Source organism: Actinia tenebrosa, unplaced genomic scaffold, assembly GCF_029948245.1.
Source record: "Actinia tenebrosa isolate PJP-AT-01 unplaced genomic scaffold, QUT_ActTen_1.0 PGA_scaffold9__36_contigs__length_13948895, whole genome shotgun sequence".
In the NCBI taxonomy this organism is placed as follows: domain Eukaryota; kingdom Metazoa; phylum Cnidaria; class Anthozoa; order Actiniaria; family Actiniidae; genus Actinia; species Actinia tenebrosa.
This window is the reverse complement of record NW_028292586.1, coordinates 8,505,534-8,519,093: the sequence shown is the minus strand read 5'-3', so window position 1 is coordinate 8,519,093 and position 13,560 is coordinate 8,505,534. Positions and strand designations below refer to the sequence as shown.

General features: G+C 35.4%; 1 protein-coding gene across 1 annotated transcript; it reads right to left on the bottom strand.

Moving 5' to 3' along the window:
* Nucleotides 1-1,648: 1,648 nt before the first annotated feature.
* On the bottom strand, nt 1,649-13,192 carry LOC116303520 (uncharacterized). The gene is made up of 15 exons (XM_031713076.2): nt 13,073-13,192; nt 12,801-12,947; nt 11,444-11,545; nt 10,822-10,872; nt 9,098-9,175; nt 8,310-8,402; nt 7,812-7,888; nt 6,990-7,097; nt 6,493-6,619; nt 5,369-5,447; nt 4,815-4,869; nt 4,665-4,739; nt 3,963-4,009; nt 3,259-3,378; nt 1,649-2,595 (listed from the first exon to the last, which is right to left on the bottom strand). The coding sequence occupies exons 1-15, from the start codon at nt 13,088-13,090 to the stop codon at nt 2,360-2,362; spliced, it is 1,413 nt and encodes a 470-aa protein (XP_031568936.1). The 5' UTR covers nt 13,091-13,192; the 3' UTR covers nt 1,649-2,359.
* Between the last annotated feature and the right edge of the window lie 368 nt (nt 13,193-13,560).

Genomic DNA, 13,560 nt, shown 5'->3' with positions numbered 1-13,560 from the left:
CCGCGACTTGTTCAACTAAACTGACTTTGACAGCGGAGATACTTGCTTATTACGTCCAAAATACAATTATGACGTCGAACCAAACCCTGACGTCATGTATAGAGTGCGCGCTCTAGTCATCAAATCTAAGGCATTTTTCTACAAAAATCTAAAGATATTTATCGACGCAAAAACAAATTTTAAAAAAATGAATAAAATAAAAATGAAAATTCCCAAGAGTTTTTTCCTAGTGGTATTTTAAAAAGTACAGTTTGTAAGGATTTCACGAAATTCTAGATGTTTCATAAGGCACAGGGAGCCCAATTTGTAGTAGCACGGACTTCCTACATTCTCGTACCCAAAGCCTCCTCATAATATGACTCCCGGGGGTAGCCTGGAAACTAGTCGTTCTTCCTCCTTCCAGGATGGCAGGAAAAACTTTTCATTTTTCAACTTTTCAAACAATTCAGTTTTATCCTTCAAAAATATAACTCAATCAAAATACAAATTATTCAATAATAGAAGAAAAGAAAATCAAAAAGAAGCTAATTATATATGTACGATAGCAAGACATGTAAAATATCTATAAGGAGCATTCATTTTGGGCCGGAAGGCCTTGATCTTTCTTTGCTGTGCTAAAGATCGTTGCTGGGCAACGATATGGTAGTTAACCGAGTCTTGGATACTCGACTTAATTTTGCTCTTCAAAACATAAGATATAGTTTTTGATTTCATTCATTGGCGATTGCAACAGAGTCTTTTAGCCACCCCAGTGCGGATGTCCGATAGACGAAGGGAATAGATGATGGGGTTGATAATCGACTGCAAGTGCAAGATGGTGAAATAAATAGCTTGCGATGTATAACTGATGTCGTCATTGAAGTTGCCCTTCACAGCTCCTACGATCTTCAAAACCAATAATGGACACAGACACGCCACGGATGCTAGCACTATCAAGCCTAGAGTGCGCTTGTATTCCTTGATCTTACTTTACTGCGCTACAGATTGTTGCTGGGCGACGATGGCTCTCAACTGTCGACGGGCCGTGAGGTGTATTTGAGTGACGCAAAATAAAATGATGACGAAGCTAGGACCAAAGGTTAGAATCCCAGGAAGTTTTCTAACATTTAGAAGGTGTCGTTTGTCAGGAATCTATTCGGTAAGAATGCTATCCCAACCAGAACCAAGCAAGCTGCCGATGCTATCATCAGTTTCTTGGGGGCGACTGAAGTCTGATAGAACAGAGGATGTTCTATGTAAAAGAACATCTTTCCAGGCTGATAATCATCATGGTAACAGCTGTCCATCCACAAGAAAGTAAATATTGTTATTGAAGATATTGCGAAGGCAATGGTAAGCTCACATAGACGCCAACAATTCCTTATGGTGAAGACTCCAAAAGCAACAAGCAGCGGTTGTACGACGAGTCCCATCAGAAGAACACCCAGAGAAACAGGGACGGCGGAGACGGGGGTCTTTGCACCCCCCCCCTCCCCACACACACACTTTTTGCAAGAATTATTTTTTAATTTTGTCTAATTTTTGGGTGTGTAGGGTAGGGAGGGTAGGCAAGGACTGCCCGTGTCAAATAGTTTCATTAAATGTATTGATTTCACTTGACAAATTTTATTATGACTGGAGATTGAGATATTACGAATGCACTACTGACAATGATATGAAAACTGCAGTATTTATTCAGGAAAACACAAAAAGTAAATACAAGGATTCAAAACGAGTAGAGTGATTGATTTCGGCCCGTGACAAAGGTAAGATGTTGGTTTATTTAGACTAAAATGGAAGAGTAATGATAACACTAATATATTATTGCGTTTTTAAAAACTCCTATGATAGGCATATGAAAGATAAATGTCGATTATAGTGAAATACCCGTGTGTAATAAGAATTATTTAAAGGGGCACTTGGATGAAAACGCCCCAATTTTTGAAAGTCCGAATAATTGAAGTATATGAGTATAATATGACTCAATTATGATAATGTAAACCAGATTAGTGAACATTTTAGCCTGGGAGCCACTTGCTATTGAGATATTTTGGTCCAAAAGCAGAAAGAACAATAGGGTTGAGTAAATGACGTTATTTACTCCAAATTTAGATGCTGAATAAAACTGATAATTTTTATCCGCTACATTTTACTGTTAAGAAAATATGTTGCTTGGCTACTATTGGGGCCATATAGATAGGTTTAAGTAAGTTTAAAGTCATTTCCAATTTTTATCCATTTTCATCCAAGTGCCCCTTTAAACTATTGAGGAAAAAATACGAAATTGGCTTAAATAAGTTCTAAACTCAACCATGTTAACGGAAAGTATGGCTTGTTTACTTTCGTTGTTGATGAACTTTCTTAAATAATTCACATCGAGTTATCTTCTCTTCCTTTTGAACTTACCCTTTACAGAAGTCTTAAGGGGTTTCTTACTCATAAAATTTGCTTTTCCCGTTTTTCTTATTTTCTTTTCTTTTCTTTCAATTTCATTAGCGTTCTTATCTTTCCTGGGCTTCTTTTTCGTGACAGCCTCACTTTTGTCGTCGGATTTTCTTTTCATTTTTCGTTTGGTTGATGTTTTCGATACTTTGCTCTTATTGGTCAGGATGAGATCTGGAGAAAATGACAAGCGTTAAATTAAAATCAGGCCTGGCCACAGGGAGCCCATACAAGGCATATTTGGATATGAAAATAAATAAAGCAGATGCGTGGTGTGCGCTGCTGCTGGGGTCGTTGGTGCAATCCTCAGACCTGCAAACTCATGTCGAAGGGGCGTTTTTTCCTCCCTTTGTAAAATCAAATCTTCAAAATTCTTATAGGACTTTTGCATGATGACGTCATTTACTAGCACTACCAGATTCCCTTGAACACTTTCTTTTGTTCAGTTAAGAGCAGCAATTGTCTTACCTTCTCAAGGGAACACAAATTTGAAAAAAAGAAAATTCTCCAAGCATTTTGGTGGTTTTGGTAAAATGAGATCATCATGCAAATGGCCTATTCAAGTTACAGGGGTCAAATGTTTGTTGGTTTAGGTCTGCTGGCGCAAAGTTAGCCGTTTGAAGGTTAAGAAAAAACTGGGTAGGGTTGGCATTACAGTGCATTATAATTGAATGTTTTTGAGGGCAAAATGTTACCATCAGGGAAATATGTCCCCTTAACAATCCCACAATGCACTGCAATGTCAACTCAATCCAGTTCTTTCCTCTACATCAGAATGGCTCATACAGTACTCAAGGCTTTAAATCTAAAGTAGTCAGTTATTATAAATTTTCTGACCTGGATCCGGGTCTTTTCCAACTTCATATCGATACCAGTAAGTATCGTCATCTTCTTCATTGCTGTCATCATCACTTTTATTGGCATCTTCATCATCACTCAGTGTGGGATCTGTTGCACCTGTGAGGACAGCAACATTAAATTCATTAATATAGTTTTTCTGAATTTGCTTGTATCACAATTATTAATAGCTCCAAATCCATGATGTGTGTGAACACATCAAGTCCAACTTTGACTTGGAGCTATTAATTTTCGTGGTTGCCCAAATGAATAGATCTTTTTAGCTTTGTTGTTTGTCGTGCACATTTCAGACCATGTGATGCCACTCTTGGGAGTTGATTCTTTCATGTGTAAATATTTTAACATTTTCATCATAAAAGAACAATTCTCAGGGGAAGGTCATGAGGTATGAAATGGGCAATTTGCACATGAAGGTAATCATACAATGCATCATTGTGTTTTTTCATTATTTAAATTTACAGTGTAGACCACTGAACAGAAATGTGAGAAACAAAGTCACAATTTTAAAGAGGGTAAAGAAATATTATCCAAAAAGAGTCAATATACGATGTGCACCAATTAAATTTTAAAAAAAACTAAATGTTTTTTACTAAGGATAGGAAAACCGGAAGATCAGAGGAAATGATGGGTTAATGGGAAAATTCTTATCATTCTCATAAATATACTAAAACTGATTCATTAACCTTCTTTTGAAGCTTGTTTTCGTTTTTGTCCTGCTATGCTGCGCTCTCTGTGATATCAATCATAACATATTTTAGTAAAAATCTAATATACCCAAATAGACTTTCACATTATCACATCAACAGCAACTTCAGTGTTCATGTGTAAGAAGGTACAGTAAGTAAGGATGGTGAGCGCTGCTATGCAATGCATCTCACAACTGTGTTCTTGAGTATGACTGTGTTGTTCCAGAAATTATTCATACCCCCACAGAGATTTTTTTCACACCCTGCCCCTGGAAAGAAATATTTTGTCAAATGGCTCCAACATGGCCACAATGACATGGGTTTTTTCAAGGTTTTTTCTCATAGCCCTCTGGTTTTCAAGCATCAAAAAATCAACTCAGAAAAACTCAAGTTTTTATTTTTAAAGTCTGTTGCTCAGGGTTAGCCTCGACTTTGTGTAGAATATTCATGTGTTCCAGTGAGGACCTGTTGAATTTCAAAGCTTCCAGGTATTTTTTAAATATTTGACAGTGATACAAGGATAAGCCTGAGTAAATGAGTCTGTAATCAAGAAGCACAGCAGCAATTTGGACTTGAAAGACGTAATATTCAATCAAATTTTTGGTTGAGGTATTTCAGTCATGAGCCTCTGGTTCATGAGAGTAAACAATTTATCACTCCTTGCACAATTGGCTGACGTACACTGTATGTTGTACTTACTTGTTCAACTCCTTTTCTTTTTCCTTTCTTTTCACATTTTCTTCTTGTGTTTTCTTTCTCATTTCTTTTAATTTTCTAGAGGAAAATAACAAATACTGTACTACTAAGTAAAAAAAATTATGTACAAAAAAGAAACATTAAATCTCCTACCTTTTCTTTTCTCTCTTTTCTTCCAAAGCTCTTTTTTCAGCTTCACTTTTAGAAACTACAAATTATTAAATAAAAGATAACAATTATACAGGATTAAGTAAATATATGAGAGATGATGTTGGTTTACTGATTTCTCTGGCTTTGAGACACATATGCAATTACAGTAAAAACAGCATGTAAGAACTTAGTAGTTTGTTAGAGTGTTGATCATCACAGTGAATAGGCAATCTAAGCGAACGCTGCAAAGAAAGACCTGAAAAAATGATTTCAGGCTTCAACGGGAATCAAACCCATGACCTCCGCGATGCCAGTGCATCATGCTTTACCAACTGAGCTATGAAGCCAATCCTGTTGGTGAGCGGTCATTCAATTCACACTTATTACCTATATAGTGGCTTGATGAACCCAACAAAAAATGACCGCTCATGTAATGTTACATGCAATGTAACTCAAATAAAGGATCTTATTCTCAAGAGAATGAAACTAAAGTCTGAAATAAGAAAACATTATGCCCAAGGTTAAGTATAGGGCTTAGTTATTGTTACAAGACTTACTAAACTCATGGTGTAGAACTTCACCATTGCAGAGTCCATCTTCAATCTTTACCAACTGAATAACCATACGAGGACCCAACTATGCATGATAACAAACACAGATTAACCTTAATAAAAAAATTACAATCATGTATCTATACAAGACAGCCTAAACCAGGAATATCCAACTTTTAATATTCTGGTTGAATGGTCAAGCACAAGAAAATCAAAGTCAAAGCTTCAGGGAAACAATAATGTAATCATAATTAATCTTTTGTATCAATGGAGCCTCAACTCACATTGCTTTGTGTTTAATCACTCAGCCAGAAATATTGAAAGTTGGCTATTTCCTGGACATATGTGAACTGTAATTCTTTTTAATTTTTTTCATTCATTCAACCATCAACCAATAGGTCAGCTGCATTATTAATAGCATCATTTACTACCACTACCAGAATCCCTTGCACACTTTCTTTTGTTCAGTTAATTAGCACTCATTGTCTTACTATTCTCATGAGGAATAACACAATTTGAATAAGAAAGAAAATTTGCTAGGTCTTTTGGTAGTGGTAGAGTATAAAGATGAGGCCATCATACAAACAGCCTATTGGCTAAGTTGATAAGGAGTTCCAGGTTCTAGCCCCATGGCCCAACCAGCACTTGAAGTGTTTAAAAAAATGAAAGTTTGTCCGTGAATATATTTCACAGGTACTGTCTTTGCTCTAAAAATGGCTGTACCCTTTTTTTAGAGGACTTTAAACCCTGTAGAGGAGCATATGTTTATCAGTTCCCATATGACTGTCACGTGTGACCTTCTCTTGGGACCATTCATTTTTTTACTGGGGATTGTGGGAGGGGGGGGGGGGGGGGCGGTGGGATTTGAGGCAGTCAATAAAAAATCAAGCTCAAGAGGAGAGAGGGTACACAAAATAAATTCCAAGTACATTTTGTAGCATAGCAATTTTATAATAAAAGTTAGAATGGAAAGCAAGGGAGGGGCAATATTTTTTAATCCAATAACAGAGAGGGAGGGTCAGATACAGTATCTTAATGTACTGGTTTCAAAGCAATCTCGCTACCCTCGATGAAAATGAACAGTTCAATAAATTAAGGTTTTTTGTTATTTCATTTCATTTTTCACTTACTTCGGTCAATCTTATGGCACTTTTTTGGGATTTAATGTTTCCTCTTCCTGGTACACTTTGAGGTAGAGTAACATTACTTTCCATTGGATCCTCTCCTTCACTCTCTGAACCATATCCACAACCACCTCTGAAAAGGTATTGACAAAAAAAGTTAATTACATGACAGAATGATAGAAAAAATCAAGTAAAACTGTCTAGTACACAACAGCCAGGGCATGGCTGACCCTGAAACAACCTCAAGCTGATAAACGTCAGAACATGTATGCATGGATGCTGTAGGATGGAATTTAATATTTTATACCAGGTTTTGTGGAGGAAGGAATGAAACTTGAAAAAAAAACTGGAAAAAAACTTTTGAATCAAGGTGGGTATAACATTAGATGCTGAATCCAGAAATCAAAGTTATCAAACCAAAGACTGTGAGGAAAACAAAACTCTTTCCCTCAGATATACATGTACTGTATCTCAGTACAATAAGCTATGATAATTATACTCACCCCAGTACATAATCACTAATATCATCTAGTTTAGACAAATTGGGAATTTTCGTCTGAATGAGTTTTTTTACCCCTCGGCTCATTCCAACAGGTACAACTCGTATGTTACTGATTAAAAAAAAAATAACCAAGTGATTTTAACATAGTATACTGTATCATACTGTAAAAATCTGTAATGTTAATTCCTACAACTTTTTAAAGGTTGAAGGGGCGAACAGTGATAGGTAATACATATCAAGTGATGAAGGCAATAAGTGATAGGAGATACAAGTACGACCACAGTAGGTCATTCCAAGATGCAAGAATAGCGTAGACTAACTTTTTTTCTTATCATTATTCTTGTCAATAACGAATATGTTGTTGTTGAGATATTTAGTGTTCACTTGTCGACAAAACCATTTAAAACACCTTTTAGTCAATTATTTACGTTTAGATGCATGCCGACGACTGTGCCTTTTGGTCATGCTATTGCCAATCATGCAAGCAGCCAGCTTGCAACTAAAGAACTCCCACAAACCAACATATAAAATTATGTCTCATTCCTTTGAGTATTGGAATTATTCAATCAAGTAATAACGGATGTTTAATGTATCTACAGTAGAGCTAATAATTAATATATTAATGGTTACCAAAAGATATCCAATCAAGGGAAGGGACGTGAAATGGGAAGACAGTCAGATATTACTACAACATATTTTTTACATTCTGTGCAATGCATGCCTGCAATGTGCTGAAAACATTCTCCTAACCGAGCTTCTAAAAACTTCCATGAATATGCAATACTGTGAGACCAAAGAATGCATCACTCTTCATCATACTTACTAATGTCTGAAGTCGATAAGTTTTGTCTCTTTGTTATAGTTTAAAAGAACGCATCTTCTTATGTCACCAAGGCGAACCTAAAGTGTTTAAGGATTTGAAATATGATGTGAACTAAATAAATTGAATTATTAACTTAACCTTTTACTTTGTTTATATAAAAGATGGCACTTGACAGTACTTCAACTGATAAATTTGTAGTCCTCTTAATGTCTCTACAGTTGTAGTTGATGGGGATGTGACCACCATTAACATGGTTAATCCAAGCTCCACGTGTGAAGGTCTAACCATTTGAAGATTTTATTACAAAGGCAGCACCTTATTTTCAGTTATTTTAGAACCCTGATTGTTGGTCAGGTGAGGCCTGAACCACAGCCTTCCTTACAACAGACAGACAAATCTTACCAACTGAACTAACAGGGTGACAATATATTTATGTATCATGATTTTATGAAGCAATGCATTCACTGAATAAAATTTAGGTGCAACATGTTTACAAACCTTCTGAATATTGATAGATGGAAAAAGATTCTGAAACATTGTGGTCATGAGCTTCATTGGTAGAGTATCTGTATTGAAGCCATTAAGTACAAGCTGTAAGGGAACAAATGACATAAAGGAATTATAAATACTTAGTAGTAAAATATTTTTGTACGATTTCCAAGTGTGGGTATAAATAAAAGGGTTGGTTTGCTGCTTAACCATTCTACATGTACACTACATGTGAACTTACAGCTGCATGTACATTGTAGCTCTTATCAATATCTCGACAGGAGAACTACAGTGTACCAGTGAACATAATAAAACTGCAGTAGGATGTGTCATTGCTATGCCAAATACTTTAAAATTTGTACATTAAGCATGTAAGCACAGCAAGTACACAGGTCGTGTATACAGTACATAACACTACAAACACTAACTCACACATGTCCTTCCCACAACATGTAACTAATTATATTGAATGATGTGGTACTATATTGTGTCCCAATACCACAGAAACTTCAAATTGCCTAGTTAATTGCAGAATTGTTTCAGTACTGAGTTGTTAATACTTTTCTTTTTCTTTTTTTTTTAAAAATCTCATCTCAAATCATACATACACTGAATCAGATTTACATCAAATACAACCATAGACCAAATGCGACACCCACCCTAATGTGAGGCCCAACCCGCGAACCAAGCGAACCGGTGTGATCCGTGACTTTCAATCACGCCAGATCCCCCCGCCCACAAGCCAAGCCCACACCAGCGCGAGTCCAAGAGTTGTTAATACTATTATAGTGACTTACCAAAGGAGGCTTTTTGTACTGACTGCCAAAAGTCTTGGGTCTTTTCAGTAATGATATGACATCTTTAGCCAAAGAATACTTTCAAATAAAAATTCAAAATCTGAGTAATGATCAAATTTGTTTACACTTTGTTCTGTAAGTGAACTGATATTATAAATAATATAAGGTGACAAAAGAATAAACACCATCAAATTTATGATACTTAACTATTGGATATTAGTAATGCTTTCATGTATATTAATAAGCCCTTGTCACAGTATACAGCGTATTACAAAATAATTGTATGCAATCATTATACAAACACAGTTGAATACCGGTCTTTTCGAACCAAAGTCTTTTCGATCCAGGTCTTTTCGAACCAGGTCCAGGTTTTTTTTGAACCACCTATATACACTTTCGATCCACATACATACACATTCGATCCAATATAGTTGTGAAATATTTTATAGATGTTTAGTGTTTTCTTTCAGAAATATTACAGAAATATCACAGAAGAAGTGAATTAATCCAACTGAGTGAACCAAGTATCGTGTGTGATCGTGTGTGATATGTGTTAGTATCGCTTACGAAGTCAATAAGTTAGCCCCCATAGTCACTTCCAACGTAAAGTCTTTAGCCAAGAAAAGATGTTTTCTCCTTCATTTACGTGAAAGTGAAGGATGAAGAAACCCCAAAACTTTAGAAGCGAATGATTATTGTTGTGTGAGAAGCGTGTATGACAATTAGCGTGTGTGTTGTTACTGACTCGTCAATGAAACCGGTAAATCTTCTATTTGGTAACGAGTTATTTATTGATTTTTTGAATCTTCTTCAAAATCTTTTTTATATTCAAGATGCTTTGAAATACCTTTCAAACAAATAAAGTAGGGGAGCGAACATCGCGAATGAGTTAAAAAAAGTCTGTAAAAGACGCGAACGAATAGATGTTGTGTGACGTGTTACATATGAAACTTGTCAATGAAACCGGCAAACTATCCGATTTATGTAAGAAATATTTGCTTGTTAGCCCAAATCTTTCTGCAAAAACTAGTAAATAGTTTCAGAAGTCAACAGTTTTCATTTTGATTTAGATGTTGATTAACTTTAGAAAAAAGCTTTAATATTCAAGTATGTGAAACACATAAATAAGCTTAATCAATCAGAACTGAATGGCGTTTTGAATGCATTATTTCGCAGTGTCTAAATTATTTCAATCCAAAACGATTTGATCGATTACAAAAACAGTTAGCATTTCATACGCTAAACTTAGCCACTGATATTTCCACTTTATGTTTATACACAGTAATTAGATACCATAAACAAGAATTTAAAACGATTTTCTACTATTCAAGACAGGTTAAAGGCGTTTGTTTGAAAAAGTCCGTGACATCGATGTGTCATCATGCCCAGCCAAATTCATAGTACAACGCGCATAGTTTTGATTTCTTTTTTGATCATAATCTTTTATTCAGTGCTCAAGACAACTTTTTAAACTATACTCTTTTAAATCAACTATGTACACAGCATATAGGACGTGTTATATGCTTTAGTTATATAGGTGGATCGAAAGTGTATATAGGTGGTTCGAAAAGACCTGGACCTGGTTCGAAAAGACCTGGATTGAAAAGACTTTGGTTCGAAAAGACCGGTTACCACACAGTTCATATATACTAAATACTGTAATACTGTATACTTGTCAGTTGTTTGATCATACATAAATTTTAACAAAAAAATAATAAAGGTACCTCATGGATCTTGAAAGTCAAGGTTGGTCCTCTAGGAATACGAACGAACCTCTAAGAAAATGCATAAAAGAAAACCATTTAGCTATTTAAAGGAATACAAGGCTAAAAGGCAATTATTTACTGGGAAAATCATCTTTATGAAGAATTGAGATGGGAAGCAAATGTCCTTACTTTTAAATTTGTTATTTTGAAGTCAAACAAGTGAAGGTAATGGATCAGTAAAATGCAGAACTCATAAATCAAACCCTGATATTACATTTTTTAAATACAGTATACATAATCATTGATATTCTTTCTCTGACGTCAGTGTGGTCTGGCATCCTCTGATTGTTGCTAAGCAACAACAAAAATTTCAAAAGAAAATGAAAAGTACTTTAAATGGGAAAATTTATTATCGTTATTATGACTGTACATGTACTGTATACCTGTAAGTACAAAGTTGGTATGTACAGGGGAAATTAAACTGTGCCCTTGGCATTGAAAATGGACCTCAGCCTAATACTCTTGTGCACAGTCTTTCCCTAACCAGACCTTCTTGCTGGTGTTGTAAATAACCTTTCATAAATATACCGTACATACCAGACGTCTTCCTGGTAAATAACCTTTATATGTATGTACGTACCAGGTAAGTACCAATCTCAGTCTTGGACAGAATCATGAAATGACTGACACCAAGTGGTCCAGCAACATTCACAAAATCCTTCAGGACATTGTTTTTCCGAACCTGCAATGATAATAAGACATTAATGTTTACCCTTCTTAAATGAAATTTAAGTCAGTCGTAAAGGTTTTTGTAGGTTGGATTCATATTATGAAACTAAAGTTGACTCATCAACCTTTAGATAATTTTATATTTTCCTTAGCTTTCGACCGACACAGTCATCCTCAGAGGAACTAAAATACGTTACAATATCGCGTAGTTTTTATTAATATTGTAGCCTATTTTAGTTTTATATTTTATAATTTTATATTTTCCTTAGCTTTCGACCGACACAGTCATTCTCAGAGGAACTAAAATACGTTACAATATCGCATAGTTTTTATTAATATTGTAAGTAATGTTTAATAAACGAGCAGGAGTGTTTTATCGGGTATAAAACACGAGGGTGTTTTATCGGGTATAAAACACGAGGCGCAGCCGAGTGGTTTTAGACCCGATAAAACACGATCTGCGAGATTATTGAACGGCTTAGAAAACTTATGATGTTTGTTCTCATTGTGTACCGATTTTTTTACGAAATGAACCAAGTTTGATAGAGAAAATCCAAGTTAAAGTTTATGCAAATGAAGACGAATCTTTATCAGATATAAAATCACCTTCATGGTCATGATTTCTATTGTGTTTTCTTCATGAATTATTAATGAGTTTTCTAACATATTTTAGTCCCTCTGAGGATGACCGTGTCGGTCGAAAGCTAAGGAAAATATAAAATTATTTAAAGGTTGATGAGTCAACTTTAGTTTCATAGTCATTTAAGTCATTTAAGTCAAGACCTGTACGGATGTTATAATATAAGAATGTTGGCCATTAAATATCAGTATAGCAAGGCCCTGAAAAACTGCCCAACCAAAAGCCAACATTTGTTTGGTCAAATGTCCGGACCATTTGTCATGATATATGCCAACGATAATGTTGGGATGTGATTTTTTTATGTTGGATGAATGTTGGGTCAAGTTTGATTTTGAATGAATATTTGCTCAACATCACTCCAACATTTCTATTCTAAAAATACTGGGCTCGTTCAACATGGCTAATAAAGATTTAACCATCATGTGTTCACAAAACACATGCGCATACACTTTTTATATCTGTTTCTAAACCGAGTCTTACAGGTCAAATTATTGGAAATACTGGAACAAATGTTGGGCTTGTCATGCCATTTTTTATGACAAAACATGGCCCTTATCAGGACCCTTATCTTTTACTTGCTCTAGATCAGTTACAAACTGAGCAAGCTTGATTTATCATATACCATTACCTTTAAATGTGTTGCAGTGTAAGGCTCCATCAAATGTCGTAAATCCTGTTCCAAACACATGACAGACTTCCCAACAGCTCCTCTGTGCATTACAAAGGTATGAGGGACTGTGATGCTTTCTTCTTCTTGAGGGTTTATTGTCTTCTTCTGCTCATGAATAGTCAATCACAGCAAGTTGTAATGGTTTAAAACACTGACATAACTCAGTGATTTAGGGCTCGTATGTATCCAAATATTTAAGAACAAAAACGTCTAAATGATCAAAAACGTACCTTTTTTCTTCTGCCCATTGTCTGTATTCGTAATAATTTGATAAACCTTTAAAAAAACCTTCAAATTAAGGCAAAGGAATGACTAACTTTTCTTTTTTGAACGTTTTGCTCCACGTGAAAAGACAAACGCCAGGCGTTCTTCGTAACCTAGTTCCAGACTACACTCAACACAGGGACCCCACAATAAAATCAAATCATCAAAAATATCTAAAAGTAATTTTCTAAAAGCAGTATGCCTTGCCTGCGAATAGAGCCGACTCACTCTGTATTCGCAGGCTACAGTATGACTTGGTTAATAGAATTTGTTGTTTCTTTGGACACGATGTTTTCTATAAGACCACGTGTCATTGTCTAGAGTATCATTTCTTTGCTTAACGGTTGTGCATGAGAATGAGAAGACACATGGATAAAACTAAAACAAAAATCTTATTCAAGTGAATAACTTGTGGTCTGTATTGGGAATTGAAAACATAACTGAATGAGCTAAA

Excerpts from the sequence above, each read along its gene's own strand:
- LOC116303520 (XM_031713076.2), bottom strand. Across the intron at positions 4,870-5,368 it reads AGTTCTACACCATGAGTTTA|TTTCTAAAAGTGAAGCTGAA; the intron begins GTAAGTCTTGTA and ends AATAATTTGTAG. Across the intron at positions 4,740-4,814 it reads GAAAAGAGAGAAAAGAAAAG|AAAATTAAAAGAAATGAGAA; the intron begins GTAGGAGATTTA and ends ATTTTCCTCTAG.